This window comes from Seriola lalandi, unplaced genomic scaffold (genome assembly GCF_002814215.2).
Source record: "Seriola lalandi dorsalis isolate HSWRI2012SDOR001 ecotype SW California unplaced genomic scaffold, Sedor1 jcf7180002054985, whole genome shotgun sequence".
NCBI classification, from domain to species: domain Eukaryota; kingdom Metazoa; phylum Chordata; class Actinopteri; order Carangiformes; family Carangidae; genus Seriola; species Seriola lalandi.
In genome coordinates, this window is record NW_019525534.1 from 824284 (window position 1) to 844778 (window position 20495).

The following is a 20495-nucleotide window of genomic DNA, read 5'->3' on the forward strand; positions in this document are numbered from 1 at the left end:
ATGTCTTGTTTTCATTCAGTTCAATGACATCTAAAGCTCCAAAATATCCAAACTACAAGACAAATGACACCTGATAAAAACTAAACTTTTGTCATAATGCCTCAAACTATTATTATAAAACAATTAAAGCTTGTACAAAATATTATTTTGTCGACTGTAACGGCTAACATGCTTCATGTATCATCAGTATGCGTGGTGCTTTATATTACGAACAGTTACTGTGTTTACTCTGTTACACAGAACATCCAGGTGAATTCAGATTTTGCTGTCTCATTACTGAACAGTGTGTAATCTGTGTTTCCATTCATTCATTCATACGGATCAGCAATATCTTTGAGTCTGTGGTGGAGTGAGAGGGGGGCATGGCTCATAAGGGCCTGTTTGTACTGTCATTGGTTCCACTCCTGAAATCAGTTTAAAATCAAGATGATGTGACATTATCACCAATTATTATTACCAATGATTACTCTCTGTCTGTCTGTCTCTCTCTCTCTCTCTCTCTCTCTCTCTCTCTCTCTGTCTCTCTCTCTCTCTCTCTCTGCCTGTCATTTGGGGTGTGCATGAGAGTGTGCTGAAGAACCAAGTTTCAACCCAGGTGATGTGTGTGTATGTGTGTGGTTAGGTGTTTGCAGTTCTAAATGAATGTGTTAGTATTAAATTACAGATACAGCTTAGCTCCAGCCACAGATCTTAGTGCTCAGGTTATCAGTGTAACCAATAACACATATAAATCTGCTCAGTGAGAACCACACATATTTAATTTCACATGTTTGATGATTGAGTTCTGGAAATTCCTATCAAAACCTTCCATCTGTTATCACTTAACCTCAATATACTTAGAGTGCACCACAGACACTGAGACATGCACATGGCTTGGCCTGGAAATGATGTGAGCAGAGAAAGAGGAAGTATTTGTGAGCTGTGACTGCTCTCAGTTCATTTCCTGTGAAGATCCAACCTCAGTCACTGTCATATAAAAGGGTTTGACAAATGAAGGGTAAAACAAAAGCTGTATGATCAGTGCTGAGACTCTGTGGCTGAGAGACATAAGATGAAGCGTGAGTAGATTTTTGTACTATTATTATTAGAAATCAGATAACCAAGTATCAAGAAATATATTAAATCAAAGAAATTAAAATCATCTCAATTCAATTAAAAAGAATGATTTTACATAGGAAATGTTCTGTGGCAGATTTGATGTTCAGAGATGTAGTATACAGTGAAAGCAGTCAGTACAAAAATGGAATCATATATTTTTTCAGTTGGTGTCCAGCAGAAGTTCGCATCTTGAAAAGTCTGTGATGATGCAAACTGCTGCAGAATAACAGGTAAGACCATAAAGTTTGTATGTGAGGAATGGGCATTGGTAAAAGACTGATCTTTGTTTTACCTGTTTTGTTAGACCAAAATTTTTTGGTGGAAGTAAAAGCCCCATCCGGAATGGATTTCTGTCTGTAGGGGAGGTGTGCTGATTACCTCTCATCTCACATCTGCTACAGACCAGATTCTGTCATTTTACCAGGGTTAAACAATGTCCAGAACAATAAGTCAAATTATTTAGGAGCACAGTGAAGATGCAGTCTGGCTGTTCTGCTTTCATACTCAGTGTTTTATTTGTGAATAGGGAAAGAATCTGGAAAATAAATGCACTTAAATGTTACATTTATTATACAAATGTGAGTAAGAAATTAATACAAAAAGTATTGGAAAAAATGCTAAAAGCCAGATGCATTTTGGAGTAGTTGAACATGACTGAGTGGTTTGTGAAACTTTATGAAATTTCTGTATTGGTTGGCATCAAGTTTTCTAGTAATTTCAATTGTCAAGCTGGAAGAGACAAAAATAATTATCTAAACCTTATCTTTGATAAGCTGTAGAATGTTACAAGACTTAAAGCACATAATTTCATCAAAGATGTCTTTTAGGAAAACCAAACTGTACAAGAACTAGTACATTGATAAAAACATATAAATGTGTATCATCTGCATAGAGTGAAACAATATATTGTATTTGTTAATTGGAGAAGCAGATACTAATCAGGCTCAGAATCAAGCGTTGAGGTACACCTCAATTAGGCTATATTTCATATCCAAGAGATACAGACCACTCAAAAGCCTAGCTGCAAATTTTAACATGATTATTGGCATAATAAAAAATGTTCTATCAACTTCTATCAACATCAACTGTTGAACCAAGCTCATACTTCCATAATAAGTTCAGGGATTTAAGGCATATAGATGTAGAAGCTGTTAGCGATAGACTGTTAGTCTAATGCTCATTTTATTACTAACCCCACCTTAGATGTACACCTATAAACAGTAAACACACCAGAGTGGACGTGGCAGCTTTTGTCCTGAAGATCAACGTGGCAGCAATGGGAAGTTGGTCTCCATTTCTCTTCTTCTTCTCCTTGTCTGTCCTGCTTCATTTTAACCTCTCACTGGCTTACTCACTGAAAAACTGCACTGTTGCATATTCTTACAGTGTGACTGAAGTTCGAGTTCAATGTATTCATCGTTACCTCACTGCCGTTCCTGATGAGATTCCCCAAAATGCAACATCGCTAGATCTCAGCTCCAATCAGATTTTAAAGATCAACAGAACAGATCTGATCGGTTTATCAAAGCTCAAATATTTGAACCTGAACAAAAACAGCATCTCACACATAAAAGATGGAGCTTTTTCTGACCTGGTGCAGTTAACCAACCTCACCATTGACTTAAATAACCTCACAAATGTGACAGATAACATGTTTCAGGGACTGTCCAAATTAGTTTATCTGTCTCTATACTTCAACCAAATCACACACATCTCCCCACTGGCCTTTCAGCATCTCGCCAGTTTACAGAGACTAATTCTGAGATTTAACAACCTACATCAAATTATTGCTATTGTGCCAGTTTTACAGCTACCTAACTTTTATGAGCTGGACCTTGCACAAAACAACATCAGCTCTTTTCAGTCAGACGATCTCCCTGTTAACATCTCAAACCTCAGGACACTGCAGCTAAATTCAAATTGTCTGAGAAAGTTCAGCCTTACAAGAGACCTCTTCCCTCATCTCGAATCTATTTATTTCTCTGGGTGCAGCAGTGACTTTGAGTGGAATGTACCCAACAAGACTTTTCTGAGGAGCCTCAGTACTTTATATTTAAGTGAAACATACAAAAGTTTTGAGACGTACACATTGATGCTGCAGAGTGCAGACTCAGTGGAATATTTATCTCTGGGCTTTATGAAGCAGTGGCTTCATGAAGGTCTGGTAGACATTGCCTGCCGACTGCCTGTGCTGAAAAGACTGAAATTGAGTTATAACTTTCCCGGAAGCATAAATGATACACTGCTGCAGCCTTGCTCTAAACTCACTGAGTTGAATTTAGCAGCTAACGATCTGACTGAATTGTCACAGTTTTCACTCAGAGCAATGAAACGACTAAAACATCTGGACTTAGACAAAAATCATCTGACCAGTGTGCCACTTGCCATCAGAGGCCTCTCCACACTGCAGATCCTACAATTAAGTCACAATTTCATCGCTGAGTTAGGCTGCTCTGACTTCCACAATCTGACGAAATTAACAGAACTGAATCTGAGCCACAATCGCATTTCAATACTCAAAAGATGTGTTTTTCAAGAAATGAATGATTTGAAAATATTGAATGCTAAACACAACCTGATTTCTGAATTTGATGGTACCTTCAAATTCACTCTGCAGAACCTACAAGTTTTGAATTTGTACAGTAATAATTTCAACAAGCTCAGTGACGGTCACTTTCAGAATCTGTCCTCCCTCCGGTCTTTGGCTTTAGAATCAAAGATTTACTCTGTTGCCCAGGCTGGAGCTTTTGAAGGACTGTATGATCTCCAAAATCTAAGTGTTTCACTGTTGTCTTACATGGAGGGACTTTTCACAGGACTGCAGCTCTTAGAAAGTCTCACACTACACCAAAGTTTTGACCGGGACAGTGGTGTTTCTAACAAAAATTTTGAGCCATCTTTCTCTAGTTTGCCTTCATTAAAGAGGCTCGAGATCAAAAATTATAACACATATTCATGTGAAATTTCACAGAATCTGCTTAGAGGTCTTAAATCTTTGGAGCACTTTGCAGCTGAGAGGTTCTTCATTGAGTCACCACACCCTGATACATTTACATACAGTCCTCACCTGAAGAACCTACAGATAACTCAAAGTAATTTGTCAGAGCTGAAACCTGAATTGTTCCAGCCAATCCCAAACCTGCAGGCTCTGGATTTGTCCAAAAATAAGCTCAGGTCTTTGGATTTTCTTGCCCAGGCTGACCTGCCTGCACTTAGCTGGTTGACACTCAGAGGGAATGAGTTGACAGTGATCAATGAGACAATCTTCCAGTCGCTCCCTGCACTGAGGTATCTGGACCTGTTTGGTAACCCTTTCACTTGTGACTGCTCTAACACTGGCTTCATCCAATGGGTGAAGAGCAACAACCAAACACAGGTCGTTAATGCCTACCAGTTTGACTGCTCCTTTCCTCTGAGTAAACTGGGTACTAAATTGCTGGACTTTGACATACAGTCCTGTTGGATGGACTATAGCTTCCTCTGCTTCATTACCAGTACTTGTCTGGTTGTTCTAACTCTGCTCTCATCCTTCATCTACCACTTTCTGCGGTGGCAGCTAGCCTACGCCTACCACCTCTTTCTGGCCTTCTTCTATGATAGCAGGAAGAGGAGGAAGGGCACTCCTCATCGCTACGATGCCTTCATCTCCTACAACATTCACAATGAGGACTGGGTTTATAGAGAAATGCTCCCAGTGCTGGAAGGAGAGCAGGGCTGGAGACTCTGTCTGCACCACAGAGACTTCCAACCAGGTAAACTCAGCTACATTCACACTAATACGTTTTAGTTTTAAAACACATCACTTTTGCTGCATTTACACCTGGCATCCACATAAATCCACTGTTTTTCCGATTGTGTCTTATGACATATCCTTCCCTGATTTGTCAGACTCACATCACCTTTTCTGAATGAAAATGACTCCCAATCTATGTCTTCAGCCACCATGACCTCCTTATACTGATGTACTTTCAATAACAGTTCCACCTAGTCGTTGGTCCAGTCAAAAAATCTCTGATCTTACTTTTCACCACTACTGTTCCTCGTTTGTAGTATTTTTTGCAACTAAGCAGAAAATACTAAGAACAAGGAACAGTAGTAGTAGTAGAACAGCATTAGCAATAGTCAACTGTCTGAACTTTAATCATTTTATGATATGAGAGTAATTCACAGAGAATATTAACATTAAAAGAAGCTCCTCAGTCTGACAGAGGTCTTCACATTTTAATGGTGAGTGAGTTATAAAAGACCCAGTCACATCACCAATGCAGACATTCTTCAGATCGTGCCCAGACTTCTGTTTGTCTGTTTCTATTTTTCTCTACCTCTGTTTCTCACTTCCCCCTCTTGTCATTTACTGTCTGATCTATATTAAAGGGTTGCTTTTCTGTTTCTAAAGAGGTGTGTGACAGTTTCACATCCCTTTTCCTTTGTCCAATATATTGTAGTCTACAGCAGATGCTTGGTTCACACTGTTCACATGTAGCTTGTTGGGTCAGTCACAGTCAGACACCTCCACATGTTGAGAGATTGAGAATTTGTGTCTCTTTATAGAAGTTTTTTTTAGTTTAGTTTAGCATTTATTCTTTTGTGTTCTCCATTTTTAAACACAGACTCACAGGAGTCCCGGCATAATGTGACCATACTGTACAAGCTTCTCAACATAAGTACTAGATACTAGTGTTCAGGGATTAGACCATGTGACAGCACCATAACAGCTTCAGTACTTTTAATGAATTGCATTGTAAACACATTGGACAGTCATCAACACTCATTAAATAAATAAATTAGATCATTAAATTTAATCCTCTTTATATTAGATGAAAGCTAATGGTTTTATGAATAACAGTCTGGTAGAACTGAAGCAGTGGTTTCTAGTGGTTTGTTAAAGGTATCCCACAAGGATCTAGTCTTGGTCCACTTTGATTCACTATATCAGTGATTCCCAAACTTTTTAACCTTCAGGCAGAGAGGCCCATTAAAGATTACCCAACCCCCACTTTGCACACCCATGCATACAGACTATTGGTAGTCGCAACAATTTACAGATGTTACCTGAACACATCACATGCAGGCAATCGGTAGACGCTAGGTACAGCACACATCATCAGGGGCCTCATTTAGGGGGTGTTTATGGCAACAGCAGTGGACTGTTTTGTGTCTTTATGGGAGTTAAAAGGCCACTTATAGTTGTCATTGCAAAATGTACCAATATGAGGGGCAACCAGGGGCCCCTTTTCCCCTTGGGGTCCCAAACATTTGCCTGGTTTGCCTCTTCTGTGCGCCTCTCCTCTTGACACATCTCATTTCTCCCATCCAATAGTTGTATATTGTATGTATGAAGAGATTCCTGTGTACTGCCTATATCCAGGTTTCTCAGATTAAAATTGTTGACTGCTACAAATATACAGGAATCTCAGCAGATGTCACACTCACTTTTAAGAACATGTGGAAAACCTGACGAGCAAATTGAAGATCAACATTAGAATTCTTTATTTATTTTTGTATCTGCAGGCTTGTGCCTTTAATGAACCAGATTGTTCTTATTTTGTGTTGACGATTTAACCAGGAGACTTTCACATCACCTAACATTTGCAACTAGAAAATGTACCAGACTTTTGCGGGAGTAACTGACTCTTCTATGACTCCGTAGGTAAGCCCATCATAGAGAACATTACAGACGCAATCTACAGCAGCAGGAAGACCATCTGTGTGATCAGCCGGCGCTACCTGCAGAGCGAGTGGTGCTCCAGAGAGATCCAGATGGCCAGGTGGGGGCACCTATTCTTCATGTAGTTTGTTCATGTGTCTACAATATCATAGTAAAAGACATATAATGATAGAGATCAGTAACTGATTGATATAGTGAAGTGCAACTGTGAGGTAAAAGTCCCGTCCTTAGCTAAAAACAAAACACTGACACATAAAAATATTAACAGTATGAATAGTTAATAAAATACATTCCCTAATCAGGGGGGCAGACGGCTCGTACATCAGCTTTCTGAATCTGTTACCACCTTCATCAACTTCTTCTGAATTAAAAGTATCTTGTTAAGGTAGGATGGGTTAGTAGCCCCTCTGTCCCCCTCCCCCAAAATAATATTACAGTAATAAAAATATGTAGAAATTAAATTTTACTACAAAATAAAATTGTTCTGTTCTGTCTTGTTCTGTGCTGGTCTGTGCTGGGCTGTCCCGGTCTGTCCCATTTTGTCCTGTTCTGTCCTGCTCTGTGCTGATCATTGCTGGTCTATGCAGGTCTGTGCTGGTCTGTGCTGGTCTGTCCTGGTCTGTCCTGGTCTGTCCTGGTCTGTCCTGATCTGTCCTGGTGTGGTCTGATCTGTCCTGTGTGTGTTGTTGCAGTTTCCGTCTGTTTGACGAGCAGAAGGACGTGTTGATCCTGCTGTTCCTGGAGGAGATCGCAGCTTGGCAGCTGTCTCCCTACTACCGCATGAGGAAGATGGTGAAGAAACGCACCTACCTGAACTGGCCTCAGGCCGGCCAGTACACGGGGGTCTTCTGGCAGAATGTACAGAGAGCTCTGGAGACAGGAGACGCTCCCACCGAGACCACAGACCCACTGACTGGACTTGCAGGACTGGATATTTAACTGGACCAGAAATGCAACAGTCAATGCTGTTCCTCTACAATCCCTGCTGCATCATATCTATTTCACTTTCATAAATCCCAATAATCCTTGTGTTCACATTCAGAGTGGTATGCCAAAAAAGGACCAACCATGGCCAACCAGTAAAGATGGAGCTATCTGCCTGCACGGGGCCACTGCTGACCTCTGTCAGTTTCTCTGATGTTTCCATTGTCACAGTATCAAGTTTCATTTGATGACAGTGACTCCTGCTGGGTTTCATTAACTACCAACATCAGTTCACATGGTCACAGCTGGTACTGACATAATAATAACCAGGACGTGGACAGCAGGAAAAAAATAATAATAAACACTATTAAAGACATACAACATGTACAACATACAATAATGCAAATGAACAGGTAGCAGCAGCCAAGTTACATAAATACCAGAGAGAAAATCTTATAAAATAATGTCATGTCTGAGGCCAGCAGGAACAAATAAACAGCAGTCACTAACAAAAAACATTTAGGGAGTTACCTGCAGCAACAAGACTCAACTTCCTGATATTTTTCACATTAAAAGCCTGCTCAAGGCTTTTAATGTAAAAATTCTGAATGAAGTGTGAAGCTTTATTAGCTGACATCTTTGGGGGGAGTGAACATCTGTGATGAGTCTTGATGTACTGATGAATTATTGTTTTTGAAATCACACTGACTTTATCAAGACAACAGTGAAACATGTGAATGAAAAGCTGATTCTGCTGGGAATAATAGAAGTAAAGGCCTTTCTCTAATATTAGCCTCAACAAATGCCTGGTTCCCTCTGTCGCTGAGGTAAATAAAGCCCCCATATGCAATTAAAAATTTACAATATAATATCAATTACAGTTGTGCTTGGCTGCAGTACTTGAGTAAATGTTACTTCGCACCACTCCATTGGTAGTTTATTTACTTCATTATGGCTCTGAGGCTCTGCAGTGCAGACTGCTCTGTAAAATTAAAGGTAGACTTCACTTTAGATGTAAAAATAAACTGAGTGAAGGACCAGAGACTGCAAACTGGAGTGAAGCAGTGTTATGAAATTTTGATCTGGGTCTGATCTGGTTTACTTTAATTTGACCTTTGGCTCCCTCTAGTGTTCATTAACACACAACGCATACACAAAGTGAAGCTGGGGTGTTTCCTCGTCGTCTCTGGCCTGCAGTGACACAGATGCTGAGCTGATGTGAGTCTGTAGTCTTGTCTGTCCCTGGAACAAACCACAGTGCAGGTTTTAGTCTTATACTACTCTGTGGAGGGTGATGTCTGTCAGTGGACTGTGGTTAAATGTGGTTCAGATGTTCATGTTCCCATCAGGATGAGTTGTAATAACTCTGACTCTTATAGCACCATCATCAGATTACATCCAAATTTGTCCACTACTTACTTACTCTAGTACAGATTATTTTCTTGATTAGTCATTTTTTCATATACTCTCAGAAAATAATGGACCCACGTAAAAAACAATGTGATGACATTTGCCTTTACAAGTTGAGAACACATAAAAGCTTCCTCATTCTGCATGGTATAATGTCAGTTTGCTGTTTACCATGAAAGTATAACTGACACAAGAGATATGCCAAATGGCTTATGTTGGCACAGAAACTCAGATGCTGCAAAAGGCTCAGCTGATCATAACATTTCGACTCAAATTAATTGATTTTGTACTTTTAAATGTTTGTGTGACTAGGCCTTTCCTCAATAAAGTAGAATAAGACAGCTGTAAAATCATTCCATCTCAAGTGAAAGTATTGCACTCCAAATGTTATTTTAGTAAAGTACACAAGTGTTATCAACTAAATGTACTGAAAGTATGAAAAGTAAAAGTAGGCTACTCATGAGCCCTGTCAGCATCATACTTGTCTGATTGTAGTACCGAACTTTTTTAACTGAGGCATGAACATGTGTTTGCAGCATTTTGACGTTGTATCTAGTCAAGGTGGAGCCAGATACACCAACCTAGTACTGGACTCTATCGATCAGTAAACTTGTCAACTGCGTGGGAGACTGCAGACAAATCTAACAAGATAAGGACAGAGTATTCACCTTTGTCTGCAGATCATTTGTTACCCCAAAAAATTTGAGTACACAAGTGAAGCTGAAGTTATGCAAATTTATACTGTACTTTAGTAACTGCACACAAGCAGAGAGGTGGTTATTATACATGGTGTATAACACTGCATGTAACCACAGAATAAATGCAAATTTAAAGTGTCTTAGCTGTTTTCTAAGACATAGCTGACTAATAGCTAACAGAGGGACTGATAGATAGCTATAATGTTAGCTATGTTGGCCATGTAGCCAGCACATGTTAACAGCTAGATTGTTTAGCCTCCTTTTGTCTCAGAATGGGAGGATAACAGTTTTCTGGAATCTTCTATAAGTGAAATTAAAGCCACACAAAATAAAATGTTTAGGTATAGATACGCAGGAAGGATATAATTTTAACATTAATAAGTTGTGAAAAATAGAATATCCAGCTTAATGATAACTAAAGAAGTTGAAAAATACATAAAAATATGTTTTTAATTTCAACAATTTATGTACGTTTAGAGTTGAGAAACACATTATTCACAGAAATAAAACATTATACTATTGTATTTTAGTTTTACTATTTTTTATTATTATTTATTACAAACTGTTTCATCTGTTTGTTTTTTTGGAACAGTGCTTTATGGAATGTAAACAGGTTCTATTTTTAACTAATTAAGTATTTCTTTCACATCAACAAAGAATATTTGACTCATTATTTACCTGAAAAATCTTAACTTTACAGTATGTGATTATTATTTGAAGCTTTGTCCAGTGACAGTAAAGGTGATGCTGCCTGACAACAGGCACCAAACGTGAAAAGCATTTCAGTCCATAGTTGCCAGTTCAAACCTAATGTCATCCTCTTATCATTCGTGTACTTTTATGTTTCACTTATTATGAATTGAACAGCATTTTAGCTGCAGTGACAGTGCAAAATAAAGTGTTAGGTATTGCAGTAATGTCAGAGGTCACATTGTATTTCAATTTGGGCTTTAACTGGACTGAAGCAATCATGATGTTCTGTATACTCAGCGTATTTGCGTGACATCGGCGACCAAGGGTGATTCAACAATCAGTAACTCATTGATACACAGACTGAACAGTGTTAGAACTTTGAACTGGCAGAGAGATAACCTAGCAGTGAAATACTGCTTACCTAAGTCTGGGCAAAAAAACGAACACTGGGAACTAATGTAAATAATGGAAATGCCCAGAATCTGTCACCAGCAGCAAGTATAAAAGCTAAGCAGCTTCGCAAGGCTCAGTCATTGTTGCTTTCGTAAGGTTTGTCTTATCTTTCCAGTTTTTCCGAAGCTGACCAGCTGGAGCATCATGAATCTGTGGTTCAGCAGTCTGACCCTGGTTGCAGGGTTGTTTCTGTGTAGCACAGCTCTGCCTCCTGAGGAATGCCAAACCTTGGTCACGCCTTCCTCACTGGCCGACCCCTCCACGGTAAACCCTTCTCTGATTCCTGCCTTAGACTTTGAGCATGTTCATTAGACATTAGGATTGAGGCACCAAAACAGTATTGAACGATGGTAACACTTTATAATACAGCCTGCAATTTACAGCTTACTTGTGTTGCATGCAACTGACCGGACTGAACATTAAGAAAATATTTTATTGATGTATCGAAAGAGTGACCGTCACCTTTCGCATCATTTGTACGTTCGACAATAATCAATATACCATATCTCAAATTTCCTCTGATTATCACCCTCAGTGAAAATGGATAACAAATCATGGTATTTGTGTTGTTTTGTCTGTCACAAAATCTCTTTGGCTGCTCCATCCGGATTATTATTGGCACAAATTACAAGCAGGAGAACATGTTTGCAGGTGTAGGTTTTTAAAAAATGGTTTAACAAGCACCAGAACACTTACCAATTAGCAATGTTCAGTGCTGCAAGGCCATCCCAAAAGGTCCAGGTCCTACAGTGAGCAGGGACTCTCTGGGGAGGTAAAATTATCTCCCCAGAATTTAATTTAGGACATGGTTCCTCAAGTGGAAACACAGGTAGACAAACTGAGTTCCACAAAAGCTCTTTGTTGCGTAGGAAGTTCCTGCAGCATAGACACAGCTTACAGGAAACTAGAGGTTTTGAGAACAACTACAAAGACTTAACTGTTTTGCTCTGACTTTAGACAATCTCCATGATACAGAGAGACATCTTTAAATAGATGTTTTTGTTTAGCTGATCAAAGAATATGCAGTAGGTGTAAAGATAGATTCACTGGGTTGACTTGGAATGTTTAACTATGTATCATCAGCATAAAAATTAAAATAAATAGCAATGTTACCTAATAGTAAAATACAGAAGAAGAGAAGAGGACCTAGGATGGAGCCTTGAGGTGCACCACATGTAACTGGTAAAACATCTTATTAATATGAAATACATGTTCTACATATGAGTTGGAAAGATAAGAAACTGGTCTTTATGTTATTCTCAATCAAACATGTCCAGGTGAAATGTGTTAATACCAAACTGTTTATATTTGAACATTTTTATTCTCTTTTCCTGAAGTTAAAGTTTGAAATGTGATCGACCTATCTGACTATGAACAAAAATGTGTTATTTTGCAAAAACCTTTCTTCCATTCAGTAAGTTTGCGAATTTTAAATGTCTACATTCAAGCAGCCGTACAAGAGGTTTGCCTGATGAAAACATGATGACTTGAATTTATGGATGTGTGTGTGAATTGTTGAAAGTGAAAAAGTGAAAGTGTTGTAAAGCACTTTTGATTGGTCTTTAGGACTAGAAAAGTTAAGTGCAGTATTTCAATATTTAGCCCTGCTTTCATTAATGAAAGGTGTTTATGTGTGTTGTCACTAACTGATTCCATGCTTTCGTGCAGATGTATGGCAGGTTAAACGTGTTGGTGGGATACACTGACCATGAAGCATTTAATGGCATCCTTAAAGTGACCGACAGCTCCTGGTTAAAAATCAGCCCTACATCCAGCCCAAATAAGATTGTAATGAGTGAGGAGAACAAAATGTGAGTTGCAACACCAAAATATACTAATAATTTTTGCCTTTTTTATCATATTGAAGAAATCATTTGAAGAGAGACTCCCCCTAAAAGACAATTAAAAACTGATAGAGGTGATCACTTTGCTTTCTTGGGTTTTTCTTCTTTTTTTTTTTTGGTCAATATCCTGTCCCTGTCTCAGTTAACTCCTAATCAACCAATTCTGTGTTGTGATTTGATTTTAATTTAGATTTTGGAAAATTCATGTCACATTATGGAACACAGTTCAGTCAGGTCCTAAATACAAAAGTGTTGGCTTTTCATTTCATTACAGTACAGCAAATGTGTTCCTAAAAGGAAAACACATGTAGAGACATGTGTTCTATTTCACTGTATTTCTTTGTTTGAATTGTTCTTGTAGTGTGTTAGATACGTGGTGGTGGTGTTTTAACCAGTATATGAGCTTACCAGTATGTTTTGCCTCGTAGTCAAATTTTGTCATGACTTGCTGATGTTAACTTAGATATCACTTAAACTCAAGTTGTAATAAATAGGAATTATTCTTTAAACTTTGCGGTGAAAACAGAGCTTGTTAGGTAACCATCAAAACTCATTCTTGACCTTGGAAATCTAAACATATTGATCCCAACTCAAGGTCCAATTAGTTGGTGTTTACATAGCTATTACATAGTCTTCATCGGTTGATTAGTTTGCTAGGTTTTCATGGAAACTGAAAATTCAATCTTCCTCTGTCTTTTCTCTAGGAATGGACAGTGCTTTAGCTCATCGGTCAACATAACGATCGATGGCAACACTGCAACAACAGACGGTGAGTTACATCATCTGACACAGCACCAACGTTTTTAAATTCAGCAGGGTAGACTAAGTTTCAAATTTGCATCAAATTATAAGCTTCAGATTCATCACACATGTCATCCGGTTGCCTCCAGATGCCTGTAATTAACTGAACGTTTAGATGCAGCTGTGGACACTGCTAAGAAACAAACATTTGACACTTTACCGACATCCCTCATTTGATTAAGAATAAAACTCTTGAGGAAAATGATTGAACTTTCCCTTAATTTTAGTCAAATTTGGAAATAAAATAAAACATACAGTAAATACAGCTGTGTAATGCTAATCCATCACTCTAGAGGAATGCTTGGTAACTTTCTGTCTAATAACACTAATAAAAGTTGCACAGAGCCAAGCTGTAAGCTAGGACAGGAAGTTATTCATTTCCACCATTTTTGTAGTTTCACCTCCTGAGTCAAGCGTTAATCCAGCTTGAGTCTCATCACATCATCAATCTACAACTGTATTTCTGCCTTGCAGTGTCATGTATACCAAACAACATGTAAGTTCATAGTAGGGGAGAGGAGGATCCTCAGAGTGATGATGAAGATGTCTGATAGTTGTTTTTGCTTGAACTTGCACTGTTTTCATTTTCCTGCAGCGTATCTGCCCTCAATCGCAAACATCACCAGTGTGTTCCACTTGGTGCCAAGCTGTGACGGCTGTGTGGTCTTCAACATAAACACCACCGCCAGCAACATGGAGCATTTCTTAAAATTGTTGAACATGACCAGCACTGTTACAAATGATGAGATCGTAGTTCACTCACTTTATCTGATGGGTAAGACAGAACAAGCCAGATAGAGAAAATAACAGACTCTGAGTCCAAAACCTTTATTAATTCTGTCTTTTTGCTTCCAGGCAAAGAGTCAACCATCAAGGACTCAGACATGGAGCATTTCAAGAAGCAGGCAAGCTGTTTCGGCTTTGACAGAGAACCAGACTTCGTGTACGACACAAAGAAAGGTGCGTCATCTGTAAACCTTCCAGCTGATACAGGGATATCAAGATGAACTGTAGTTGTGTGATATCAGATGGAAGTGATTTCTTAATTTTTCTGTCTCTCCTCAGGTTTCTGTGTTGAAGGCGAGGGCATCCACATTTAACTCAACTGTTTCAACAGAAACAGAGAAAGTAAAGTGATTAAACATCAGTCACGTGGTCGGTGTTTTTTATTATTTGGGGGGCATGGTGGGGCTCAGTCCTCATACATACAATGCAAACAGGAGCTGATAACAGCTGATTCAGCTGCTGTTAATAGAATATAGAAAATAAAAAAAAACATTTGCTGATTGATTGATTGATTGATCGATCGATTGATTGATTGACATTAAAGTCAAGATTGTCCTTTAAAACCAAGCCCCTAGGTCGTCAGTGCAACAGGTTGGAGATTGGAGAACTGGTTGTTATTTTCCACCTCAGTAAGAATTTGTCTTTGGCTTCTTCCAAAGTAGAGTAAAAATACACACTCCCAAATACATACTCCTATAACACAACACACTATTAAAAACATACAGCATGTACAACATACAATAGTGCAAATGAACAGGTACATAAATACCAGGGAGAAAATCTTATAGAATAACGTGTTTCTTAAAGAAGAAACTAACAAACACACTTTATTCACCGGTAACAATAACAAACAAATTTTATTCAACTTTAAGAATGAAAAAAACTTTATTCAACTTTATCAATAAAAACAAACTTTATTCAACTTTATCAATAAAAAACAAACTTTATTCAACTGTAACAATAAAGAACTTAATTTTAAACTTTAAGCTCTGTGCTGAAAATCCTTGATCAGTGTGTTTATCAGGAGAACATATCAAAGTCTACCAGTCTGTGTGGGCAGACTTTGGAACATTTGCCCTTTAGGATTTAAACTCTGTGACCTAGTTCCTGAGCACAGAACCTGCAGCCTTGGTGGAAAACTTCCAAATTCAGATTAATTGACCATGATTTTGCAGAACTGAATGGCTTTCACCAAATAAGAAAAAGGGAGGCCTTATGACATTTGTATCTCATAATCACAAGGTCAATTTAATGGTAAAACCACTGACACCTTATAAAGTTAGCTTACCAGAGCTGTCTGTATAGAGAATATTAGAAATATTTCTATTTCTTTATATAGTCCAACATAAAGTCATTAGGGGACCTTCTACCATTACTTAATTAAATGCATTGTTGTGGGATACAGAACTTTTTAAATTGCAAACACAATTCTAATGGGTTTTGGTGCTACTTATATTGGTAATTACCGTGACTTATAGTTGCAAATAATTTCAACTCCAATAATTTATTCATTGATAAGACATGAAATTCACACTGTGGTAACCTGATGAAATGAGTTTGCTGACTCAGTGTTCAAGCTTACTCCCATACAACATGCCCAAACATTTTGTTTTGTTTCCAAAGGTCAACTTTCTAAACAATGTTGACTAGTTATGTCACTCATGATATGTCTTTGTATTATATTAAAAAACACCAAATGGATGTTAACAAAGTTAAATTATTAATGAAGTCATAGTGAGCGGCCTTGTGATGAAGAACTGAAAAAAAATCACATCTCTCAGCATCACTGACCAGCTGTTAATTCATTATAATGTAAGTAATATAAGTTTACTCAACTTGTTGTTGTCAACTTGAGTTAATGATGCTACCTAAGTAACCCTCACATTTTTAATTTGAACCGGTTTTAAATGTTTTGCAGTGAAGTTACAGTCGATAAGCACAGAGCACTTAACTGAAGAAAAAAATGAAGTGTGAGTGGTTGTTTGTTTCTATATTTTAGCCCTGTGATAGACTGGCAACCTGTCCAGGTTTGCACCGTCCTCGCACAATGTCAGCTGGGATTGGCTCCAGCCCACCACAACCCTAAAAGGATAAGCTGTATGGCTAATGAATGAATAATCATGGTCCCAAAACCTTTTTGAATGTGATAATTAAAAATAGTTTTTTTAATTTATTCTTTAAAGCAACGGTAGAGAGAGACAGGAAAGTCTGGAGAGAGAGAGACGGAATAGTAAGGACTCAGGCTTAGCACATGGCACGCGCTCTACCAGGTGAGCTACTGGGGCGGCCCCATCTGTGACACTTTTGAATGCAGAGGAAAAGCTCATTCACCTTATGTAATGTCCTCACGTGGATCAACATAAGTGAATGAAGATATTTAAAGGGTTTTTCGCAGTTCCACACATGTCTCCTTCAGAAACAAGCCTAAAGTTCAGCAGCAGAAAACCTCCCACACAACAGATCTTCTTTTATACCTCCTCAAATACAATAAACTAATTTTTATAATAATAAGAATAATAATAATGTTAAAAACCCCAGACAGTCATTACTAAATATCCGGTCAGTCTTGGTTTACCTTTCTTACAGAATAAACAACAAATCAATCAATAGTAAAATAAATCAGCAGATTCTTCCAGGCACTATAAGTGATGCAACAATGGTGGCATAAGTCTGTCTGTCGTCAGTGTATGAGGGTGGAATCTAAGGGTCAATAACACAGTGGGCACACACAAATTCTTTGTACTGACTCGGGGCCTGCGTGGGCCCAGGGCCATTAAAACCTGACCAGCTTCCCCCCTCTGATTCCTCCTTACTGACAGAGCACAGAGCAGGGTGCGTTTGATTTTGTCTCAGAGCAGGATGTGTTGTGTTGTGAAGCAGACAGTGCTGCTGCTGCTGCTGGCAGCGATCGGCTGCAATGCAGCGCCGGCCGCCGACGAATGTGAAGGTCTTCATAAAACTCTGCCAGCGAAGGACCTGCACACGGTGAGTCTGTCTGCTCAGGGACATGCCTTAGACCAAGGGACAGAGCTTCTCGTCACCAAGTAATCCAACCTTTTAAAATCCACCATCTTGGCTTTGGCCTGGACTAATTCTGCATTGTTTGAAAGCTCCTGACTCTCTCTGTGCAAAGTATTTCAGGATCCTCTCGGCTGCTGTCTGTCTGACTCTGAACTGTTTCCCTCCTCCTGCAGATTTTTGGAGACTGGGTTCTGGTCTGGTCTGTCTCTGACCATCAGCAAGGCTCGGACCTGTTGCAAAATCTTTCCAGCTCACACGTGGAGCTCCGGCTCCTGCCCGACAATACAACCATCATGTTCAATGAGAGGAACGTGTTCATGTGAGTGATTCCCCTGCAGATCATTCAGACAGTGGTGTAGAGGTGTGATAATCCTGATTCGGGGTTATCAGAGTTTATCACAGATGACCCTCTGAGTGCAGCTAGAGTGATTAACCATCAAAGATTAAAACAAAAGTAAAAACATGTATCAGAGGCTCAGAGTAAAGCCTGGTGCATGTAAATGATCCCTCACACTGTAGCACAGTCAGTGGTCACCTAGTGATTTCAGACCAGGTCACCACAGTCCCTCAGACTGTCCTGAAGCTCAGTAGTTAACTACAGTCAGACAGTCTGACTCTTTAGATCACAAACGTCTGCATCAAAACGCTGCTGTGCCTTTATGTTGTGTTGTCTGACTGTTGTGTTATTTCTAGTGATGGGTCATGTTCCAACTTCATCATCAACATGTCCATGCCCTCTGATCCCACTTCTGACGAGCACCACCCACTGAACACCATCGCTGCCAGTGAGTCGCATCTACACACACATGCACACACAAACACAAACGAATAGTATATATTTTCTGTAGCGCAAGTTTCTTGTGTTAACCTTAAATTCAAAACTAGCCTAGCTAGTGACTGCTGTGAATAGGGCAGCTGACAACAAGGGAAAGACCATGTGACAGCCTGGATAGACAGCTGACAGGAGGCAAAGACCCCAAGGGTGCTGCCATGGGCTAGCAATCCATGGTAGCAGTGGCGAGGCCTAGCATCTTTGTCACAGCCAACATAAGCTACGTCAAACATAAGGAAAGGCAGACTATATGGCAACGGACACTGGAATGGACATGACTATGACTTGGATATGCGACTCAGTGAAGGATAGGGGCTCGGACCTATTCTCTAGAACTAGAGCTGGGCAGAGTAGTTCTCAGGGCGACGTGAGCATACCTGGAGAGAATAACAATGTTAGGCTAGAGGGAAATAAGCTCCAGATTTGTCCTTGTGGCTGGCAGAAAGTAACGTCAGTGAGAATGCATCAGGGAAGAAAGAGATGTGTTGCAAAGGAAAGGCAGTGTGGCTGCATCAATCGATACTTTTTATGAAGTCAATCAAATAAGTCGGATGAGGTCCAGCGACAGGTAGAAAACCACAGTTCGAAGGATATCAATGACACAGCTACAGAGGGGGAAGAGGAGACTACAAGAGGGGATGCAGCTGATATTGAGTTGAACAGGCCAGTCAGAGAGAGAAATATGGAGCAGAAAACTAGAGTTAAATGACCAAGGGCAAATAGCAAGAAAGAATGGGAGTCAGTCAATAGAGATTTGTCAGTAATTTTAAGCAGACTAGGAAGAAATGCAAGCGATAGACTAGAGAAAATGGGAGATATAATTTACTCCTATGGTGCAGAAAGATTTGGGGTGCAAGACAGAAAGAGGGTTGAAAGAGCACAGTTAGTTAAGTCTAGACGGCAAAGGGAAATGGAGAAATTAGTTAAGGAAAGAACACAATTAAGAAAGCAGTGAAAAAGGGAAACAGAGGAAGAGAGGGGGGGAATTAATGTGTTGCAAGAAGATTTGAGAGGCAGGCTAGCAGTACTTAGAAGGGCTGAATATCTTAGGAAAAAGAGAAAGAAGAAAGAGTATGTAAGGACAGCGTTTTACAGGGACCCTTTCAAGTTTGTTAAAGGATTGTTTAACCAGGAAAAGGGAGGGCAGCTTAAGGCAACAAAGTTAGAAGTAGAAAAGTATCTAAGAAACACGTATTCAGATTTTGAGCAGAATAGAGTAGTAGGCCTTCCACCTGACATGCCACCATTAGGAAAGATAGATCATGAGATGGATGTTAGACCACCCAGGTGGAAGGAGGTTGAGGAGGTAGTCAGGTGTGCAAAGGCTTCTTCGTCCCCAGAGCAAAATGGAGTCCCGTACCGGGTTTATAAAAGCGCACCTGATATCCTAAAGTTTTTGTGGAGGCAATTAAGAATAGTTTGGGGGAAGCAGGTTGTTCCCAGAGCATGGCGTAGGGCAGGAGGTGTTTTTATTCCAAAGGAGAAGGAATCCTCAGACCTGAGTCAGTTTCGAATGATCTCTCTCCTAAATGTAGAGGGGAAGATCTTCTTTAGCGTAGTCGCACGGAGATTAGCTAGTTATTTAGAAAGGAATAGCTTAATAGATACTGCAGTACAGAAGGCAGGAATACCAGGTTTCGCAGGGTGTCTAGAGCACACTAGCATGATTTGGCATCAGATTCAGGCAGCCAAGACAGAAAAAAGAGACTTGCATGTCATATTTTTGGATTTAGCAAATGCGTTTGGTTCAGTGCCACATAGCCTTATTTGGGAGGCATTTGATTATTTTAGAGTGCCTGGAGTAGTGGGTACTTTAGTAAGGTTGTATTTCCAAGATATTAGACTATGCTTAAGTACAGCAGGCTTTACAACAGGGTGGCAGAGGCTAGAAATAGGCATTATGGCAGGGTGCACGATTTCTCCATTGGCATTCACAATGGTGATGGAGGTAATCATTAGAGCTTCTAAGTAGGTTATAAGTGGAGAGAGGCGGCAGGATGGGATGCGCCTTACACCAACTAGGGCCTACATGGATGACATGACGTTGATAACTACAACGGTGCCATGTATGAAAAGAGTACTTGAGAGACTTAATAAAAACTTAAAGTGGGCTAGTATGAAAATCAAGCCTAGTAAGTCTAGAAGTATCTCAATAAGTAGAGGGAAGTTAAGTGATAGGAAGTTTGTAATAGACGAAGAGGAAATTCCAATAATTAGGGAAAAATCTGTAAAGAGTCTAGGTAGGTGGTACAAGGCAGACTTGAATG

General features: G+C 39.5%; 3 protein-coding genes across 3 annotated transcripts in view; all 3 read left to right on the plus strand.

Moving 5' to 3' along the window:
* Positions 1-1014: 1014 nt before the first annotated feature.
* On the plus strand, positions 1015-9450 carry LOC111647348 (uncharacterized). The gene is made up of 5 exons (XM_023396948.2): positions 1015-1058; positions 1263-1328; positions 2302-4850; positions 6749-6866; positions 7459-9450. The coding sequence occupies exons 3-5, from the start codon at positions 2375-2377 to the stop codon at positions 7703-7705; spliced, it is 2841 nt and encodes a 946-aa protein (XP_023252716.1). The 5' UTR covers positions 1015-1058; positions 1263-1328; positions 2302-2374; the 3' UTR covers positions 7706-9450.
* Positions 9451-11009: 1559 nt separating this feature from the next.
* LOC111647322 (uncharacterized) lies at positions 11010-14736 on the plus strand. The gene is made up of 6 exons (XM_023396941.2): positions 11010-11208; positions 12613-12755; positions 13493-13557; positions 14185-14364; positions 14445-14549; positions 14655-14736. Exons 1-6 carry the CDS (start codon positions 11089-11091, stop codon positions 14687-14689), a joined length of 648 nt encoding a protein of 215 aa, XP_023252709.1. The 5' UTR covers positions 11010-11088; the 3' UTR covers positions 14690-14736.
* Positions 14737-17127: 2391 nt separating this feature from the next.
* LOC111647349 (saxitoxin and tetrodotoxin-binding protein 1-like) overlaps positions 17128-20495 on the plus strand; it is a 3720-nt gene continuing 352 nt past the window's right edge. The window contains exons 1-4 of the mRNA XM_087171338.1: positions 17128-17360; positions 17570-17715; positions 18090-18227; positions 18763-18891. Coding sequence (XP_087027464.1) covers positions 17235-17360; positions 17570-17715; positions 18090-18227; positions 18763-18891 — 539 coding nt within the window. The 5' untranslated portion in view covers positions 17128-17234. The remainder of the gene's footprint in view (positions 17361-17569; positions 17716-18089; positions 18228-18762; positions 18892-20495) is intronic.

What these genes read in the sequence shown, in the direction of transcription:
- LOC111647322 (XM_023396941.2), top strand. Translation starts at nt 11,089, where the DNA reads ATGAATCTGTGGTTCAGCAGTCTGACCCTGGTTGCAGGGTTGTTTCTG. An exon ending in CACTGGCCGACCCCTCCACG is followed by an intron (nt 11,209 to 12,612) that starts GTAAACCCTTCT and finishes GCTTTCGTGCAG; the next exon opens with ATGTATGGCAGGTTAAACGT. An exon ending in CGTGTACGACACAAAGAAAG is followed by an intron (nt 14,550 to 14,654) that starts GTGCGTCATCTG and finishes GTCTCTCCTCAG; the next exon opens with GTTTCTGTGTTGAAGGCGAG.
- LOC111647348 (XM_023396948.2), top strand. Translation starts at nt 2,375, where the DNA reads ATGGGAAGTTGGTCTCCATTTCTCTTCTTCTTCTCCTTGTCTGTCCTG. An exon ending in CCACAGAGACTTCCAACCAG is followed by an intron (nt 4,851 to 6,748) that starts GTAAACTCAGCT and finishes ATGACTCCGTAG; the next exon opens with GTAAGCCCATCATAGAGAAC. An exon ending in AGAGAGATCCAGATGGCCAG is followed by an intron (nt 6,867 to 7,458) that starts GTGGGGGCACCT and finishes GTGTTGTTGCAG; the next exon opens with TTTCCGTCTGTTTGACGAGC.